Raw genomic sequence first — 21,306 nt, 5'->3', positions numbered from 1 at the left:
TCAAGTTCTTCAGGATACCAAACATCCCTGTAGAGCACTACATAAATTGGCGGTTTTAGCAGAGGACTAGAAAAGACCCAGCGTATTAACTTTGCGTTCTTTCAGCAATGATGCCAAATCATAGACATGGCAGGTGTGCCATGGGTAGAGTCAAGTCCTAGTTCTCCACAAAATTCTTCCCAAACAGGTTAATTAAGGGGGGGAAAAACCACAACACACACACTTACTTGCTGTTTGGCAACTGCCCTACAAGTGTGGTTCCCACAATCATTGAAACAATCCCAATGGCAGCCAAGGTAACACTAAAAACAAAAAGGAAGAGAAAACTGTTTGTCTGCAGCAAGAAAATCCCTGTTGGAGGGGAATTACGGCAATTCATGTCATGAAAACATGTACTAGAGAACATTAGAATGCTGAAGAGTATCTAATGACTATCTGAGCCCTTACAATAGTTTCAATTTTAAGATAAGGGAGGGAGTAAAAGAAGCAGTGAGACACACCGCAGCGATGGGAGCAGTGTGAGAACTTAAAAAGTCCAGCTTGTATGCTCGTCATCATTTCTTGCAGGACTCAGTTACCTCAAACTGCAGAGTGATCATTTCACATTAGTGCGTATGTGACACAGGGGCCCATTGATGGTTTACTGCTGTGTGTCAGTAACTGGTCAGACCTGCAGGAAAATGATTTGCATTGTAAAAGTCACCAGCAGGGAAGAAGCCAGTATGGCATCTACATGGATGTAACACCCAACAGAGGAAAGGAATTCTATCTGGGGATACCCTTCAGAAGAACACATTTCCAAGGTTTACTGGACTATAAAGAGCAGGGAAGAGAACCCAAAAGTTATGCATTATCCAAGATGGCTAAAAGTCTCTGAAAATTGACTATAGGTGAGAAACCTGCTTAGACAAGAATGTAACCTTCTGAAACCAAGTTATAATTTTAGAAGTGTAGTTTTACTTCTGTGTTTGTAACCATTTCTAGCTTTATTTCTTACACTTGGTATGACTTAACTCCATGCCCTTTTGTTAAGGAACTTGTCTGCCTTTTACCATAAACCAGTTCAGTGCTTTGACTGAAATGGAAGGATTGTCAGCCCCAGCTAAATTAATAAGCTGCTCTCTCCATTATTTCTTTAAAGGAGCAGCAAACTTGATAAGGTTTTGTGGATGTTACAATAAGAGAGGCTGCAGAAAGATGTTCTAGGGGGAGAATTTGGGGCTGGAAAGGTTGGTGAGTTTCCCCTACAAAGAGTAAGTGGGTGGTGGGAGCCTGGGTGAGACCTCCATGCTTTTAGGCTGGCAGTTGGTGTCAGGGCTGTGAGCTACAGCAGAGCATTCTAGGTGCCCAGAGTTGCAAGAACTGTTTGCTGAACCCCTTACTGGCCTGGGTGAACCCCAGTGCATCACCACATACGTACGAGAACCATTATCCCAGTACTCAGCTTACCGAAGAGGCAGCAGGAGACAGTAGCGGATGAGGACCCCAAGGACCCACACTACAGTCAGACGCAGGCTTATGTACTGGAAGTTGACATTAGTCCTTGTAAGAAGGTTCCAGGAGACTAGTTCCTCTGAAGAAAACCTTTGGGTGACTTCATCTTCCACAATAGCCTCAATCCCCTTCTTGGAGAAGTAGAACACATCAGAGAGTTCAAAGTCTACGCGGTGCAGGCCCGCGATCTCCTTCTCCATAGTGGTTTCATCTCGCTGTATGATGCCTTAACAGAAATGTGAGGAAATTGAACAGAGAACGGATTTAAACAGTTCTTTTGTCACAAAGGATTACTTGCTGCTCTTTGCTGCTCAGTTAGCGGCCTAACAATGTCAGAACCACACATGTTTGACTGCCAGAGCCGTGTGTCATAAATTATTTGCAAATACTACGCAGCAGGCCAGTTCTTCATCACCCCCACCCCCAAAATGCAGGCAGACATTTATGCAATCTGTGGCAAATTGGAAGTTATGCAACAAGGCAGACTCTTTCCTTCCTGTCCACTCTCTCCCTGTGGGTTTCCTAAACCACGTATAGGATGAACATTAGAAACTAATCCTTGTGTCCTCGCCACAGCTCCACAGTCACCCCACAGAGAAGATACAAGTAGGTGCTCTCATCCTTTCTTCAATTATTCTGGAAGATACATATGCTTTGTCCCTTAGACAATAGCAGCTTAGGACTAGATACAAGAAGTGCTCCACTTGGAAAAGTACAGAACAGATACCCAATCTCATTTACATTAAAGTTCCTTTACACCACTCTGGCAATCCAATAGAGCCTTCCAGCGTAAATTACACTCACTCCAAGACCACTTTGCTCTGCCAGAGAAGTGAAAGTGTGACTTGGACACAGATTCTCCTCCCCCAATGCTGCAAACCCATATTTAGAGTGTTCATTCTCCACTCCCCAGCATCTTCCCTACCCCAGCGCCTGTTTGTGTTTGACATCTTTGTTCACCACCACCCAAGACACCAGAGCTTGGAGCACAGACTCTAGCTAAAACCTGAAGAGCTGCTGAAAATAGCTCATCTTTGGCCAGACTTGCAGCTAGCCTGCCTTTGGCACCACTGGTCAGCAGCAGCTCTGTAATCAAGCGCAGACTCACCCAGCAGTGCCTCCTGCTGGTCGTCCACAGGAGTTAGCTCTCCAGCCTCTGGAGCGCCCTCTGCAGGCCAGGTGTCCCACCTGTCATTGGCCCGTGTCCTTCCCAGGACCCTGATGTCTCTAACTGGGTGCTGCCCCCGGCAGTACCCCCACAGTCTGGGTCTCCCCCCGCCGCCTCAGGGGGAGAACCCCACCCACTATCCCCACTTCACCTCAGTCTTGGCTACTGCCCAGTCTCCATCTAGCCCTGTTCACTGGGAAAGACTGCAATATAAGCCACTTATCACAGGCAAAGGGGTGTGGATCTGCTGCCTCTGGGTACCCGTGGGCTGCCTCTGCAACCCAGTACCTAATAGGCCTTCCCAGGCCTGCAGCCTGGGGCTTTCCTAGGCCGGAGCTCCCCAGCTCCCTTGGCCTCTCCCCGAGCCCTGCTCCACTCCAGATACCTGGTTAAATCTCCCAGAAGCCAGGCCCTTCTCTCTCTGAAGATGGAGAGAGACTGAGTTCCTGGCTCCCTGCCTTTTTATACAGGCCATCTGTGGCCTGACTGGGGCGCGGTCCAGCTGTGGCTGCTTCCCCAATCAGCCTAGTAGCTGCTTTTAGAGCTGCAGCCCTCTCCCAGGGCTGTTTTAAGCCCTTCAGGGCAGGAGCAGAGTAAGCACCCCGCCACAGGCTCACTGGCCACAATTGTATTTGCTTAAATGAGAAAAATCCTGCAGGCAGTTGTGTGCCAACAGTTCCTGTAAGAAAGCAGAGCCCTACCCCCTACTATTTTATTTCACAAGATAAAAATTGAACTGCAACATTTGAACTTTGTCCATGCAATGCAAAGGGAGCCAAGAGAAACAGAAGGAATTGCTGCATTAGAAGTGGCAATATTCATTGCCCAATGTTTTTATTATGGTGTAATAATAATCAAACAGATCTGTGCCATCACTGGGTACCTCCTGGCGATCAGGGACAAAGTGTAAGTGCTGACCAGAGCTGAAGTCCTGCATACTTAAGATGTTTTGAGGAAATCAGTAGTAGGTCTAGCCACACATGAGCTGTCTACTGATGTGATCTAGTATTTACCTTAGAGGCAGAATGACCTTGTGGTTGGGACACTGAACTGGGATTAATATCAGAGTTCAGTTCCCAGTTTGGCCACAAACTACGTGGCCTGGGACAAGTCACCTGACATCTGTCTACACTACCATTTTTCTCAGTCAGGGGCGTGAAAAAAACCACCTCCCTGACCGATAGGGTGACCAGACAACAAATGTGAAAAATTGGAATGGGGCAGGGGGAGGGAGAATAATAGGAGCCTATACAAGAAAGACCCAAAAATTGGGACTAGCCCTATTAAAAAAAAAAAACAGGACATCTGGTCACCCTAACGACAAACATAGGTTTCACCAACAAAAGTGCTGGTGTGGACAGCGCTATATTGGCAGGAGTGAGTCTCCTAACTGTATTGCTAACACCACTTGTTGGGGGTGGTTTAATTATGCTGGCAGGTTTCTGCCATCAAAGAGCAGCTACATGGGAGCCCTTACAACAGCACAGTTTTAGTGGTGCAGCTGTGCTGCTATAAAGGTCTGTAGTGTAGAGAGCCTCAGATCCCACCTGTGAAGTGCACATAATGCTCACTGCCACCCTTAACCTCTGTCTATTAGCTAGGTTTTGCCACCCTTCGCACTGAGCAATACCTTACATAAGTGGGCCTACTGAAATAAATGGAGCTATTCTTGGAGTACAGCACTATTCCATGTAAGTAATGTTATATTTAGACCCAGCTCTGCAACCGAGTGCAGGGTGACTAAACCGTTTAAAAGATGCCACAAGTAAAAGTGGCAGAATTGAACCTTTAGACTGCAAGATCCTTAGGGGCAAAACCTGTAACTTACTACGTGCCTGACAGTGCTGGCCACAGTGGATCCCCGATCTTAGGCTTTTGGCCACTACAATAGTAATTTAAGAACAAGATTAGTAGTTCCTCATTCCCCATTTTGAAATAATCTGTTCCCCATTTTCCTCAGGTTAATATTACTGAGACATTCTTCACTCAGAATTCTTACCACTGGAAGCAGAGTTCTTAAGTGCCATTGCCTGCTCCTGTTTGACTCCTTTCTGGATTCGTATTGTGGCCCACTGTTCAAGAGAAAAGAGTGTGCATTTAAGAGACAGTGTTTGAGGTTTAACATTTGCTCACCATTAAAAGAGCTTTCTAGAGAGTAAGTGGTACTTCTCTTGAAAGCCATCTGTATTAAGTTCTCTTCACTAGACAAACCATCACACACACCACCTCTGATTTTGTTCCTGTTTTTAAGAGTCTTGGTACAGATAAAATTCTGCCAGCAAGAGTCAGTGGAAACAGCCAGTAGTTCTAGACTCGCTCTGCCAACTTTATGAATTGGCATTCTGTTCTATTAAAGTGAAGAGTACAAGTCACAGGGTTTTTTTATTATTATTATTTTTATTTTTTTAAGAGTTTATTAGTGGTCCTCAGTATCCAAGCAGAGCAGAGACCAAGTAGCTATAAGTCATGCCCCAGCCGCCAGTCATATTATTTCAGTAGAACCTCAGCTTAGAGGGCGAGGAGGGGGTGGTGGTGTAGAGGGAATACTCTATCCCTTATGGCTACAGAGATAAGCTCGAAAATGTGACCTGAGTGCACACTAAATGCTCAGATATCAGAGAGCAAGTAAGAGAACCCATGGTTATTTTTCTCAAAAAAAAATTCAAGGACTCGTGATTTTTTATGCGAGTCATGATTTTTGAGCACAGGGTGTTGGAGAGACTGTCTACAGGGTGAACATGGTACTAGTGACCGATCTCTTCTAGTATAGGCCAAGGGCTCTCAAAGGAGGTCTAGCATGATGCCACTGAACAGCCTCTTGCCACTTGTTTTGAGCAGTAAAAAGTAGTGAACTTGTGTGCCACATTTGCAGCTTCACAGAGAAGGAGAAATCCACCAGCAGCCTCTCCTAGACATCCTGTGGCAAGAAAATATAGACTAGCAAAGAGACCATGGTGGCACATAGGGTTGCCAGGTGTCTGGTTTTCAACCAGAATGCCCAGTCAAAAAGGGACCCTGGGTGCTGACCGGGGTGTTAGAGGTCCAGTCGGCGGTGCAGCAGGGCAAGGCAGGCTCCCTGCCTGCCGTGGCTCCTGGAAGCAGCAGTATGTCCCTCTCCAGCTCCTTGGCAGAGGGGTAACCGGGGGACTTTGTGTGCTGCCCCTGCCCCAAGCGCCAGCTCCACAACTCCCATTGGCAGGGAACTGCAGCCAATAGGAGTTGCAGGGGAGGCACCTGTGGACAAGGAAGCATGCAGAGTCACCTCACTGTGCCTCCACGTAGGAGCTGGAGGGGGGATATGCCGCTGCTTCTGGGAGCCAGCTGAGGTAAGCGCCATCTAGAGCCTGCACCCCCTCCTGCGGCCCAGCTCCATACCCCAACCTTGATCCCTTCACCCTGAAAACCCCTCAATCCCAGCCCAGAGCAACCTCCTGCACCCCAAACCCCTCCCCCACAGCCTCACCCCAGAGCCTGCACCTTCAGCCGGAGCCCTCACCACCTCCTGCATTGTAACCCCTTCAGCCAGCCCAGTGAAAGTGAGCAAATGAGTGAGGGTGAGGGGAGCAAGCAACAAAGGAAGTGGCAGGGCAAAGGTATTCGGTTTTGTGAGAGTAAAAATTTGGCAATCCTAGAACATGCTGGCCCCAAAAAGAGCCTTACCTATTTTTAAGGGTCCAATCCACAGACCCATTGAAGTCACAGGAGTCTTAAATGACTTAGTTGTGCTTTGGAATAGGCCCTAAAAGAAAGTGTGGCATATTGAGGTCACCATGCTCTTCCAGTAGAGGAGTGTGTTTTCAGGGGGGTAAAGGAAAACGGCTTTGTGACATTGCACCCCATAATGCTTTATGGAAATATGCTTATGAATGTAAATGACATAACTGGAATATGTTTTATGCTACATATGCCATGTGGCATCTCTCTGTAAAGGTTATGATCTATTGAATATATTCAACCTATTTGTATGCATGTATCATTTTTGTATTCGAAGTTATGAATATTGGCTATGCACTCGTTTAACTTCAATTAGCCTCAGTGAAGCAGCCAACCACAAAAGAAAGTCTATTTAAGCCCCTGGGAGACCCCTCCATTTTGTCTTCAGCTGGTTCAAGAGCTAGCCTCTCTACCACCAAAGCATACCTGAAAGAAACTGGAACAAAGGACAGCAACCACAGGGGTGTGAGTGATTGCTGGACCCAGACTAGGAGGCTAGTCTGTAAAAGAAGCTTACTGGAACACATCTGAAGGTGAGATTTCAGCTGTAATCACTTTCTTACTGTATTAGGTTTACACTTGCATGTTTTATTTTGTTTGATCATTTACTTTGTTCTGTCTGTTATTACTTGGAACCACTTAAACCCTACTTTTTGTATTTAATAAAATCACTTTTTACTTATTAATTAACTCAGAGTATGTATTAATACCTAGGAGTGCAGGGGGCAAACAGCTGTGCCTATCTCTATCAGTTTTACAGAGGGTGAACAATTTATGAGTTTACCTTGTATAACCTTTATGCAGGGTAAAATGGATTTATTTGGGGTTTGGACCCCATTGGGAGCTGAGTATCTGAGGGTTAGAGACAGGAACACTTTTTAAGCTGTTTTCAGTTAAGCCTGCAGCTTTTAGGGGATGTGGTTCAGACCTGGGTCTGGGTTTGCAGCAGGCTACTGGGTCTGGCTCAAAACAGGCAGGGCACTTAAGTCCCAAGCTGCCAGGGAAACAGGCTCAGCGGTCATCTCAGCACATCAGTTGGCAGTTCCCAAAGGGTTTTCTGTGATCTAACCCGTCACAGGCTTGAAGTGAGAAGGAGCACCTGACCTGCAGATCAAGTTTGTCTTGTCAAAAAGCGTCAGTTGAGATTCCACTGAGCATTTCAGGAAGAGACTACAAGACACTATTTAAAAACCTTAAATTCCCTTTCAGAGAACATTAATTCCACTTTCATGCTGAGACATATCCACCCATGGGACAGATCCTAGAAAAGAAGTTGTGACTATTCTTGCTAGCTAGTTCAAGAGTGACAACCAAGGCTGTTCTCTCAAATGACTAAATCTACCCTTATTCAGGGATCAAAGCGTTATCCTGCTCAGAGGCCTAGCACTTAAGAAATCTTGGACCTGCATCAAAGTATTTGCTTATTATTTGTATTATAGGAGCACCTAAAGGGACCCCATTGTGCTAGATATGTACAGACAATCCCTGCCCAAAGAGCTTTCAGTCTGAATAGATGAGACAGAAGGTGGAAGAGGAAAGTGAAGAGACGTGCTTTGTCCAAGGTTTCATAACAAGGCAGAGGCAGAGCAAGGAACAAAAAAGAGTAACTGCTGCACACTCCCAGACACACTAAACCAGGAGGCCGCGACCAATAGAAAAACTGCTTGTTTCATAAAAATCAAAGAAGCGTAGGGCTGGAAGAGACCTTGAGAGGTCATCAAGTCCAGCCGCCTGCACTGAAGCAAGACCAAGTAAACCTAGACCATCCCTGACAGGTGTTTGTCTAACCTGTTCTTTAAAACCTCCAGGGACACTGATTCCACAACCGCCTTTGGAAGTTATTCCAGTGCTTAACTATCCTTATAGTTAGAAAGTTTTTCCTAATATCTAACCTAAATTTGTCTTGCTATAGATTAAGCCCATTGCTTCTTGTCCTACCTTCAGTGGAGATGGAGAATAACTGATCATCAGCATCTTTTTAAAGCCTGTAACATATTTGAGAACTGTTGTCCAACCGCCCCCTTCCTCCCAGTCTTTTCTCAAGACTAAACATGCCCAGTTTTTTTAACCTTTCCTCATAGGTCAGGTTTTCTAAGCCTTTTATCATTTGTTGCTCTCCTCTTGACTTCCTCCAGATTGTCCACATCCTTCTTAAAGCATGGTACCGTAAACTGAACATGCCACTCCAGATGAGGCCTGCCCTGTGCTGAATAGAATGAGATAATTATCTCCCATAGGACACTACTGTTAATTCACCCCAGAATGATATTAGTTTTTATTGCAGCTGCACCACATTGTTGGCTCATATTCCGTTTCTGATCTATCACCCCCAAATCCTTTCCAGCAGCATTGCCAGCTAGGCAATTATTCCCTATTTTGTAGTAGTGCATTTGATTTCCCCCCTTTAAGTGTAGTACTTTGCACTTACCTTTATTGAATTTCATCTTGTGGATTCCAGACCAATTCTCCAATTGGTCAAAATCATTTTGAGTTCTAATATGTCCTGGGTGCTTGCAACCCCACCCATCCTGATGTCATCTGCAAGTTTTACAAGCATACTCTCCATTCCAAGTCATTAGTGAAAATGCTGACTATACACCAGTTTCAGATAGATACATACACACACACGCACAGTTTGACAGATATTTACTCTGAGTATGATCTTTCAACTTGTTAGGCACCGAGTTTATAGAAATTTAATCTGGACCACATTTCCCTAATTATGACAATATGTTGGACTATGTCAAAAGCTTTACTAAAATCAAAATATATCACATCTACCACTTCCCCCCCATCCACTAGACCAATAAACCTGTCAAAGAAGGACATTAGGTTGGTTTAGCATGATTCGTTCTTGATAAATCCATGATGGCTATTCCTTATAACCCTATTATCCTCATGATTATTAAAAAGGATTGTTTTAACGATTTGTTTCAATAGCTTTTCAGATATCAAAGTTAGGCTGACTAGTCTAATTCCCCAGGTGCTCTTGGTTCCACTTTTTAAAGACAATACTAGGTTTGCTCTTCTCCAATCCTCTGCAAACTCACCTGTCCTCCAAAAGATAATTACCTCCGAGATTGCTTCAGCTAGTTCCTTAAGTACCCTAGGGTGAATTTCAACTTGAAAATATCTAACCTATTTTTTCCTCTACTCTGCAATGTGTTCCTTCCCCCAGTTGTTAGTATTAACTGTGATCTGGTCCCAATGAGCCTTCTTAATGAAGTCTGACACAAAATAGACATTGAACACATCAGCCTTCTTGATGTCATCAGTTATTAGCTCTCTTTCTCTACTATGTAGAGGGCCTACACTTCCCTTTGCTCCTAATGGAGTTATAGAGCAACATATAAACTACAAGCATTGTCTTTGGTGTCAGATCTAAAGTCCAATTTATCTGGGGTAAGTGACTGGCCCTTTGGGACTGGACAGAATCTGAATATTGCTGCAATTTTTGCTGTGAGGGACTATCTATCAAAGGCAAGCTTGTGTAGGTGGCAAGATAGACTGGAGTACCCAAAGAGACTGTGTCCATGTTACAGTGCTGGAGAAGTTCACACTTCAGATGCGGTTGGTGAAATCTACATATGGAACTCACAACCAATTTGGGGTTTGTGCCCCGGTTCTTAATATTCTGCCCTGAGGTTGGTACTCATGCTCTTAAGCCACTCCAGACAGTTTGCACTCCTCATTTGGTGGTCTATAGTAGACCTCTACCATGTCGTCACCTATTTCCCCCTCCCCCATTTTATGTTTATTCAGAGACTTTCAACTGGTCTGTGTATATATTCTTGATGTAAAAATGCAACACCTTGGAGACATGCTGTCCTCCTCCTCCTCCCCGGGGCTGCAGAGATATGCTAGCAGCTGACCACTTACGGGAGCAGCATGGGGCTATGGCAGGCAGGCAGCCTGCCTGAGCCCTGCTGCACCGCTGGCCAGGAGCCTCCTGCTGAAGCCTGCACCTCACACCTCCTCCTCCACCCCAATCCCCTGCCCAGATCAGAATTCCCCTCCCTCTATACTGAGTCACATACAAACTTCCTCCCAGATCCTGCACTCCAATCCCCTACCCCAGCCAGCTCCTGCACCAGACTCCCTCCCAGGAAAAACACTTGTATACAGGGGCCCCAGAAAAAAAAAATCGAATAGCCCCAGGCCCACGGGAGAGTTAATCCAGCCCTGGAGGCAGGAAATGTCCATTATATCTGCACAATACAGAGCAATAGGTCAGACCATGACCTGCTTTGCGCCTCAAGGTATTACCTTTTTCAAGTAAATGGCAAAAATATGAATTACAATAAATTGCATACATGATGTAAGGTTCCATCTTTCATTACTGGTCCAGGCTAGACACACTGGTAAATATCTTGGGTTTTTTCCAGCCAATTGTCTAAGACGGGGTAGACAACCTATGACACATGTGCCAAAGGCAGCACACGAGCTGATTTTCAGTGGCACTCCCACTGCCTGGGTCCTGGCCATTGGTCCAGGGGGCTCTGCATTTTAATTTAATTTTAAATGAAGCTTCTTAAACATTTTAAAAACCTTATTTACTTTACATACAACAATAGTTTAGTTATATATGTTATAGACTTATAGAAAGAGACCTTCTAAAAACATTAAAATGTATTACTAGCCTGTGAAACCTTAAAATTAGAGTGACTAAATGAAGACTCGGCACATCACTTCTGAAAGGTTGCCGACCCCTGGTCTAAGACTAGTGATCAGAGACAAGTTTTGATCCCTACCCATTTTGCATGAGAAAAGATAGGAATCTATAAAGTCACCAATTTAGAGTTTAGAAGAAGCAGGCAGCTTCTCATTTGGAATCATTCCTGATAAATTAAATGTTATTTCTGCACTACTTTAGACACAGCTAAGTCCATATTAAAGGCAGAATCAAATAGGTCTGAACATAGCAGAAATCAATAACAATCCTGAAAACACAGGATATTGAGACATGCATCTGTAGTGTTTGCAAAGTTGCAACATCACAATGTACAGCAATGCTTTGCAAGAGAGGCAGTGATCTTCAAGGCAGATAAAAATTGCAGTAAACAAGGTAACATCTACAGCTAAGATGCGCTTGTCTGTCCTTCTCAAAGGGTACATTTCATTCCTCAAAAATTGCTCTAAAATAGCCTCATCTGAGAGCTTCAGTGTCACTTTTCCTACACAAGATCTGCTACACCACAGTAGAAGCTGGATTAAATCAGATTGAAATTCCTTCCTTTTTTGTGCCTCAACAAGCATATTTCATCACTTTCTTGAATTCATGCCTTGGTAGGAGGAGTATTTACTATGCAGTGGGGGGGAGGAGGGGGAAGTGCTACCATGTAACACGACCTAGTCACAAACATGGCACCAGAACCATGGTTAAAACACTCATTACAGTCTTTCAGTGTAAACTAGACCAAGCCACTTACAGCACATGAACAACTGAGCACAGGTTCTTTACAACAACAACAACAAAAAGCTACCATGTTGTAGCTTGACCTGAGGCACAGGGGAAATATTCCACCTGGTCACTAATTTCCAGGAAATGTTTTGTCCAATAGTATTTCTTGAAACACTAGTAATATTGCAAGATTTTGGCAAGTTTGATATAGTTTTCTGGTGTTCTCCCCTCCCCCCTTTCTTGTGCTTGCTTCCTCTGAACTGGGAATGCGTAGCCTCAGGTAGCTAATATTTTGGAAGTCATAGCTGTGAAACCTAAGGAAGGAAGTATGACAGATATGGCAGTTTCCTTCATTATCCTGGATATACCTTACTGAATCCAGTTAAACCAATTTAGGACTTCATTGTATTAAAAATTAAAGTGTTTACATACAATCCCACAATGATACATGATGTCTCTAGGCAGGAGACCTGACAATGTGATCCCTGGCAAGTGCTGCACTTCAAAGAACTATTTGAAATAATGTGAACTTTTAAACATAAATACAGCCATATGAGGTCAGATCAATGGCCCACATAGCCCAGTAGCATGTCTTATATAGGTGCTGAAACTAGGGATGCTGCTGCACCCCCGGCTTAAAGTAGTAAGAAACCCAAATACATGGTTTCCGCCTTCAGTTCTCCCACTATAAAAATTGCTTCAGCTCCACCGATGTCTTCCAACAGTGGCCAGTGCCTAATACTTCAGAGGGAGTGATCAGGACAATTTATCAAATTATCCACCCCCTTTCATCCAGTCCCAGCTTCTGGCAGTCAGAGGCTTGGGGACACCAGGGGCAGCTCCAGGCACCAGCGCAGCAAGCGCCTGCCTGGGGCAGCAAGCCACAAGGGGAGGCCTGCTGGTTGCTGTGAGAGCAACAGTCAAGCAGCCTTCGGCAGCATGCCTGCAGGAGGTCTGCCGGTCCCACAGCAGGTACGCCGAAGGTGCGGGACTGGCAGATCACCCACAGAAACGCCACCGAATCCGTGTGACCAGTGGACCACCCACAGGTGTGCCGCCAAAGGCCACCTGACTGCCATGCTTGGGGCGGCAAAAAAGAGCTGCTCCGGGAGACACTCAGGACATGGGGTTGCATCCCTGACCATCTTGACAAATAGCCATTGGTGGAGCTATCCTCCATGAACTTCTCTATCACTGGGTTCAAAAATGAATTACTTTTGGCCTTCAATATCTTCATCAACGACTTAGATGTTGGCATAGAAAGTACGCTTATTAAGTTTGCGGACGATACCAAACTGGGAGGGATTGCAACTGCTTTGGAGGACAGGGTCAAAATTCAAAATGATCTGGACAAATTGGAGAAATGGTCTGAGGTAAACCGGATGAAGTTCAATAAAGACAAATGCAAAGTGCTCCACTTAGGAAGGAACAATCAGTTTCACACATACAGAATGGGAAGAGACTGTCTAGGAAGGAGTATGGCAGAAAGAGATCTAGGGGTCATAGTGGACCAGAAGCTAAATATGAGTCAACAGTGTGATACTGTTGCAAAAAAAGCAAACGTGATTCTGGGATGCATTAACAGGTGTGTTGTAAACAAGACACGAGAAGTCATTCTTCCGCTCTGCTCTGCGCTGGTTAGGCCTCAACTGGAGTATTGTGTCCAGTTCTGGGCACCGCATTTCAAGAAAGATGTGGAGAAATTGGAGAGGGTCCAGAGAAGAGCAACAAGAATGATTAAAGGTCTTGAGAACATGACCTATGAAGGAAGGCTGAAAGAATTGGGTTTATTTAGTTTGGAAAAGAGAAGACTGAGAGGGGACATGATAGCAGTTTTCAGGTATCTAAAAGGGTGTCATCAGGAGGAGGGAGAAAACTTGTTCACCTTAGCCTCTAATGATAGAACAAGAAGCAATGGGCTTAAACTGCAGCAAGGGAGATTTAGGTTGGACATTAGGAAAAAGTTCCTAACTGTCAGGGTAGTTAAACACTGGAATAAATTGCCTAGGGAGGTTGTGGAATCTCCATCTCTGGAGATATTTAAGAGTAGGTTAGATAAATGTCTATCAGGGATGGTCTAGACAGTATTTGGTCCTGCCATGAGGGCAGGGGACTGGACTCGATGACCTCTCGAGGTCCCTTCCAGTCCTAGAGTCTATGAATCTATGAACAACATCTCATGGCCAAAGTACTTATTTATGTTTGTTTTAAATCTACTACTTAATTTCATTGGGTGACCAGGGTTCTTATGGTTTGTGAAGGGATAAATAACTCTTCCTTATTCACTTTCTCCATACCACTCATGATTTTATAGATAGCTCTCTTTTCCAAGCTAACAGTCCCAGCCTTTTTAACCTCTCCTCATATGGAACTTTCTCCATATGGCTAATCATTTATGCCCTTTTCCCAATTCTAATATAGCTTTTTTGAGATGGGGCGACCAGAACCGCATGCAGTATTCAAGGTGTGGGTGTACCACAGATTTATAGTGGCATAATGATATTGTTGGTCTTATTATTGATCTCTTTCCTAATGGTTCCTAACATTGTTAGCTTTTTTGATTGCTGCTGCACACTGAGAGCATGTTTTCAGGGAACTATCGCAAGACACATCAAGATTTCTTTCTTGCTGGTAACAGCTAATTTAGAACCAACCCATTTTGTATATATAGTTGGGATTTTTTCCCCCCCAGTGTACATTACTTGGCATTTATCAAGATTGAAATTCATATGCCATTTTGTTGCCCAGTCATGTAGTTTTGTGAGATCCTTTTGTAACTCTCCAGTCCAGACTTAACTATCCCAAATAATTTGGTATCAGCTGCAAACTTTGCCACCTCAATGTTGAGCAACACTGGTCCCAGTACAGATCTTTTGAGATCCTGCTATTTACTTCTCATCTGTGAGAAATGCCCATCTATTCCTACCCTTCTATAGCTAGGCTGCTATGTACTTTTAGAGCTGTGCCTAAAGCATTCACCAAACCAAAGCATTCTATTTCAGAAAGGTATTCTTCCTTCAGTTCATACTGAACTATCCTTCATGCTGATGAAAGTCACATATGCATATTCCTGAGAGAATATATTGGACAGTCACAAGATAAAGTAAATCTTAGTTGAGAAAGACTTGATAATGCCCTTTGTAAACAAAGTTTACTTCCTGACATTGGTTACAAATGCCTTAGAACACTGACACTTAATAATAAAAAACCCACCTCATTACTTTTTACAATTCTTAGTGTGAACCGGTCAATTTCATTTTTGCATCCTTATGGATTAGCACAACACTGTACACATGTGAGTTTCCATAATCCCTAGGAAGCACATGCTAAAAACCCGACATTAGAACTCAAAGTGGAAATCACTCTTTGTCCTAGGTTTTGCAAACCCCCTATTCCCACTTCAAAAAATAAAATAAATCTATTTTTTACGCTCAGTTTGACTTTGGCTTTCCTTAAGCACTGAGAGATGCTACAAAGCTAGACCACAAATTATTAGAAAGAGTTTAGAGGCTTTCCACACAGTACTATTTGAAAGTCTAGCAGAGCAAGCATAGGAAAAGTGGGTCTTGTTGTTTGGTTAAAACCGAGCAAAGAGGCATCTGCAGTTAAAGGACAAGAGCAGTGATTAGAAACAAAGACCAGTCAAATTCTCAGAAGTACAGCATTAGAAACATCAGTCCTTGAGGCCATGGTTACGCTGGAGAGTTGCAGTGCTGGTGGTGGGTTTACAGCCCTGCAACTTAGTAACTGTCCACACCTGCAAGGCACATCCAGTGCTGCAACTCCCTGACTGCAGCGCTGGCTGTACACCTGGTCTGCTTGGGGTATAACGATTGCAGCACTGGTGATGCAGTGCTGCTCTGCAGGTGTGGCCACCAAAAGCGCTCTAATTGGCCTCCAGGGTATTAGGAGGTATCCCAGAATGCCTGTTCACAACAAACTGGAAGACCGGGCTCCCCGGAGCTGCTTATCTAAAAACCAAACACAGCTCCTGTTTGCTTGAGAAGAGGCAGGGGAATTGCTTTGGAATGTTCACAGCTGTTTGCTTAAGTAGAGAAGCCACAGGGCAGGGCGGAGAGAGTCCGTGTTGGAGCTCGGAGTGCATAATTTGCATTTAGTGAATAAGAGAGGGGTGGGGGAAGGGCTCGAAACTTTTTAAATGTTTGCTATCTGTTCTGTGGTGCCATCCTAGAGGGATGCAGGCAGGTTGTATTTGGACCAGATATTTCTATGCTACTTTTGTAAGCGTGGAGTGGGGGGACAGGGGGAGGGTAGAGGAAGACCTCAAGATCAATAGATATGTCTCTTAAAGAGGGTTTCCCCTGCACTGCAAACAATGCAGTGTTGTTCAATGCAACAGAATTGGAAAGTGAAGTCAATTAGAGGTTTTTTGCTTTGGTCCGGGGAGGGCAGAAATCCACCATTAGCTCATGTCCCTTTAGTTATACAGTAAGAACAGGCACATTAGAACTTTTTAAAAAAAATGTAAAGAAGGCAGTTCTATTAGAAGCCCTCGCAAGTGGGAGTTGTAGGGGAACTTAAGGATATTTTCTACATTTAAAAAGTTAAAGGTTTTGAAATTTCAAACAAAGAAAATCCAAATAGAAGACACTCAGAACAATTTGTTAAACAGAGTAATCCTACATAGCTCTGAATTCCTACCTCTCTCTGCTAGAGAGCTGTGCAATGATAAAAACCAAGTAGTTAAAGGCATTTGCTGCTGCTGTCCAGCAGACCTGTGTGAATAACGGAGTTTTGGTTTGCGGGCAATTCTCACATACACACACTTCTGGTCAAATGATAAATTTTTGTTTTGATTTTGACTATTTAAATATTTTCAACAACACTAAATGAAATTTTAAAACTTATTGTTTTAAACCAAGCATTCAAAATGCTGGGTTTTGAACATACCAAAATATTCCATTTTGTTTTCTTCTGAGGGGCAGCGATTGTTTCCACTGAAACCATTTGGCAAAACTGACAGGAGTTCACAAAACATTTTAATGCTGAGGAAACAGCAGTTTTGTTTTGTTTTTTTGAGTAGATACTTTGGACAGACGGACGGACACACACACACACGACGAAGGGGGTATTCACCCACGAAAGCTCATGCTCCAAAACGTCTGTTAGTCTATAAGGTGCAACAGGATTCTCTGCTGCTTTTACAGACACGATATTCACTAAAACCATGACTAGGGAAGCAAGATGCATTCATTCAGCAGTTTTGCTAGCCACATAAAGATTCATATGTTTAGACCAGTTAGTTTATACAGTCTCCACACCCTCTTACTCCAGTACAGAATGAATTTTTGTTGTTTGTACCTTGCTGGCTTTCTGAGAGAGGAACAGGTACAATTCACCCAGAATTTAAAGGCCAGAAGGGACCATTGTGACCTAGTCCTGCATGGCACAGGCCTTAGAATTTCATGAAGTGCTTCCTGCATCAAATCCATAGCTTCTGGTTGAGAACTCACTTAATCTTTAAAATATTACATGACAAAAACAAAAATGACCACTGTAACGTTGTGCAGTCTATATGGTTTTATAAAAATTTAAAAAGTGAATATAATATAACTGGAATATGCTTCATGCAAAAGGTCTCTTGTAAGGTATCATTACAAAGCTTATAATCTACTGAGTGTGGTCATCCTATTTGTATAAATGTATCACTCTTGTATCTGAAACTAGAAATATGAAATATAACTCTGAGGGCCTATTGTAATTATGCAAAGTGTGGGCCATTAAAGGTGGTTTGGAATCTTGATGACTCCCATTAACTAGGACCATTGTCTCCAAATAGTTGTGTTTTACCTGTAAGTCTTCCTGTATACATGTGTGCTGGCAAGTTGGTAATGAAGTCTTGCAGTGACATGTTATCATGTCACCTGAACTGGAATCCATCTTTAACTTGGTGTGTTTCCACTGAGAAGAGGGGGTGGGAATTCAGAGAGGGACAAAAAGATTCCTGCCTTATGCAAAAGATATATAAAGGGGTGGAAGAGAACAAGGGAGAGAGGAGAGCCATCACGAAAAATCCCCTACCTACCAGCTAAGCTGGAACAAGAGCTGTACCCGGGGGGGTTCTGTGATCCAACCCATCACAACCACATCGCTAGGCAAGTTGTTCTAATGATTATTACACTCACTGTTAAAGGTTTAAGAGTTATTTCTAGTCGGAGTTCTTTTAACTTCAGCTTCTAGCCACTGAATTATGTCATGCCTTTGTCTGTTAAGAGCAGACTAACTCTGTTAGAAGCTGTCCATGATTAAGTCACCTCCAGACAATCTATTTATTTATCCAAGAGCTGCTTAGTCTCTCACTCCAAGTCAGGTTTTCCAACTGAGGCTCAGAAAAGAGCTATAAAAATGATCTTACAGCTCTTTTCTGAGCCTCATCTAATTTGTCAACATCCTTTTTAGGATGACACTAGAACTGGTGTATTCCAGTAATAATTTCACTAGTGCCATATGCAACGGTAATGTCTCCCTAGCAAGGGCAGCTCTAGGTATTTTGCCACCCCAAGCACGGCAGGCAGGCTGCCTTCGGCGGCTTGCCTGTGGGAGGTCCCCAGTCTCATGGATTCGGCAGCACGCCTCCAGGAGGTCCATCGAAGCCGTGGGATCGGGGGACCCTGCCCAGGCATGCTGCCGAAGGCAACCTGCCTGCCGCCCTCGCTGCAACCGGCAGAGCACCCCCCCCCCGCGGCTTGCCCCCCAAGCATGCGCTTGGCATGCTGGTGCCTGGAGCCGCCCCTGCTCCCATGTTTTATTCAATATTCCCCTGTTTATACCTACAAGGACAGCCTTTGCTCATACCTGGCACAGCATTCAGCTGGTTATTCTTCACGCCCTCCCCTTAGTACCCTTTTAAGTGACTTTTTGGTCACTTATTTCCAAGCAACCATCCCTCATTCTATCAGCACAATGAATATTCTTAGCATCTAAAAAGGCATCACCTTGCAGCTTTAAACAGATGAGATTTTAATTACTCAAGTAAGACCAGTTTACCAAGATATCCAGATTGCCCTGTATAACTGGTGGAGCATTAAATGGCAGATCAACCTGTGTCATCTCAACAAAAACAATGAATGGCATTGGGCCAAGAACAGATCCCTGGGGGATCTCCCCCCCACACGCACTAGAAATAACTCTTTTGGATCACTCATTTATTTAAAGTTACTCTAAGATCCATCAGCCAGTTTTTAAAAAGCCATTTTACTTTTTGGCATAGCACTTTAAAAAATATTCAGAATGTTGTGTGATACCAAGTCTTGCTTCCATAAGGCATCTGAATACATTATCTCAACCAAACTGGTAACCTCATAGACCACCACCAAGTTTAACAAGATCCATTTTCTATAAAACTCATGTTGATTGGGATGAACAGAGGCAGCATGATTTACTGGTTGCTTCCCAGTATGTCATTCCACAATTTCACCCAGGACTAGTGTCGAGCTAAACAGCTTACAGTTACCCAGGTCATGCTGGTTAATGTTTTTTAAAGAGACAAGTACAACATTAGCTCCTCCTTTCCCTTTGCTCCTCTAGAACTTCACACACAATCCATCTTCAACCTACCCCTAACCAGCACTCTCCTGGAGAAATAGATTTCTATAAAGGAGGGAAATGGCAGGGGAAAAGAAGGAGATCAGCTCACAAGCCTTCCCCACTGAGAAGATGATGGGATGTAGCGCACACACACCCAACCTTCCTGCTTGGCCTGTGCTATCATTGTTTATACTCCAATGTATGTGATATTCCCACAAAATAAGTTAATTTCAATGCTATTCAACAGGAGAAGGTTATTTAGAAAATACAGGCATTCAATGGGCATAAAGGTCAGCAGGACTGAGCATAGCTGGTCCCCTAAACTACAGCTCATAAGCAGCTTGGCACAGATGATTATTGTCAGAGTCGTTAAAAAGGAGAGGAAAGCAGAATGCTACTGCACTGCACAATGCAGGGTACATTATGTTCCTGCCCTTCTCCATCCAGAATTGAATTTCAGCCTAGAATGTTATCGCATGACGAGAGTATCAAGGAGTTAATACGTGGGATTTTAGAATAACCACTGGCTGTTTGGGGTTTTACATTCACAGTTTAGTATTATGCAATCACAAGTGTGGATGAGCACACAGCAGAACATTTTAGCAAGGAAACTGATTTTTGGTTCAGACTGGCATGAAATTATTCTCAATTTATGGAGTTTCATGATCGTTTCTTTTAAAGCAAGTGTTTATCTCTCCATTGTCTGTCTATACTTCATGTGGGTGATCTCCTGTACAGCGCAGCTTGAATATCAGGTCATTTATTGGACCAATAGAAAGGGTGACAAATTTAATGTCACCCCGGAGCAAAGTTAGTCCTGATTTAGGATCCTAAAGCATTTCCAGGAACTCAGTGTTTTCTAGTCTTGACTAAACAGCTTTTGGCAGATGGCTAGACTGCTCAACCAGAGAGCACACCCTCTTGAGTTGGAGAAACTGAATCATGCAAGGAGAATAAGTGTTTATGCAGAAGTCACAACAGAATTACAGCTGCAGACTACAAACTTTTACTAGAAACACCGTTACCACCACCAAAAAACAAAAGCATGTCCCCGTCGCCCCCATCCCTTGTATTAAGTTGTAAGGGTCACCAACTTACCTCCAGGGTTTTTACTAAAATTCTCATGTAGAGTTCAGAAATCCCCAGCGACGCTCCGAACACCGATGGCAACACTATCAGTGTAAACGCCACAGTGAGCCAGACGGACATGACCTTGGCTGCAGCAACGATGAGGTCCTCCATGATCGCTGGAACCCCTGCTCTAGATGAGAGCCCCTCCGCTGCTTCCTGGATCACTGCTGGCGACTGAGAGCCAAGCGAAAAAAAATAGTCAGAAACCAAGGCCGGTCCTTGCCTTCCTCCACCCTCCCCTGCTCCGCCCCGTTAACTAATTCTGCTCAAAATCCAGTCAGCAGCTGCAAACCTTCTCTGTAGGGAAAGAAGAAATGCGAGGGAGAGAGGGCAGATATGGGAACGTTTGGTGTAAGAAGCCAGAGATGAATAGCATGAAACTATAGCACGTGAGGGGAAATCCAGATGCATACCAAGATGAGAGGAGGAGGAGGTGTTCCCCTGGAGTCCCATAAACTTGGAGGGGTTAAAATGAGCAACTGAACAGGGAACCCAGTTTGCCTGTCACTCGCTTCCTCTCCCAGGTGTAACTGACTAGGATTATGCAGAGACAAGGTGGATAAGATAATAGCAGTTTAAACTGCATACGGCTAGCGCACAATGCTTGGGGCACACGTATGCGCCTCTGGTACTGGGGACACATCGAAAAGGAAAGCCGAGAAAAGAGACGCTTTCCCCATAAGGTTTCATTTCCTTTTTCCAGGGTCAGGTATTTTGCTTTCAACAGCAGCAGTGAAAAGGAGCAGAGAAAGAGGTCACTTTAATAATAATAATAATAATTAATAATTAAAAAACCACACACATCTTAAAAATCTAGCCAGTTTAAAAGAAATCCCCAGCACTTTAAAAG

The 21,306-nt window shown here is 44.0% G+C and overlaps 1 protein-coding gene across 1 annotated transcript in view; it reads right to left on the bottom strand.

Annotated features, from left to right (window-relative positions):
* GPAT3 (glycerol-3-phosphate acyltransferase 3) overlaps positions 1–20,629 on the bottom strand; it is a 37,425-nt gene extending 16,796 nt beyond the window's left edge. Inside the window, exons 1-4 of the mRNA XM_032800434.2 lie at positions 20,424–20,629; positions 4,662–4,734; positions 1,450–1,720; positions 228–302 (exon numbers count right to left, since the gene is read on the bottom strand). Of these exons, the coding sequence (XP_032656325.1) occupies positions 228–302; positions 1,450–1,720; positions 4,662–4,734; positions 20,424–20,567 (563 nt within the window). The 5' untranslated portion in view covers positions 20,568–20,629. The remainder of the gene's footprint in view (positions 1–227; positions 303–1,449; positions 1,721–4,661; positions 4,735–20,423) is intronic.
* Between the last annotated feature and the right edge of the window lie 677 nt (positions 20,630–21,306).

Source organism: Chelonoidis abingdonii, chromosome 5, assembly GCF_003597395.2.
Source record: "Chelonoidis abingdonii isolate Lonesome George chromosome 5, CheloAbing_2.0, whole genome shotgun sequence".
In the NCBI taxonomy this organism is placed as follows: Eukaryota; Metazoa; Chordata; order Testudines; family Testudinidae; genus Chelonoidis; species Chelonoidis abingdonii.
The sequence above is the reverse complement of the archived record's forward strand: the minus strand, read 5'-3'. Positions and strand labels throughout refer to the sequence as shown.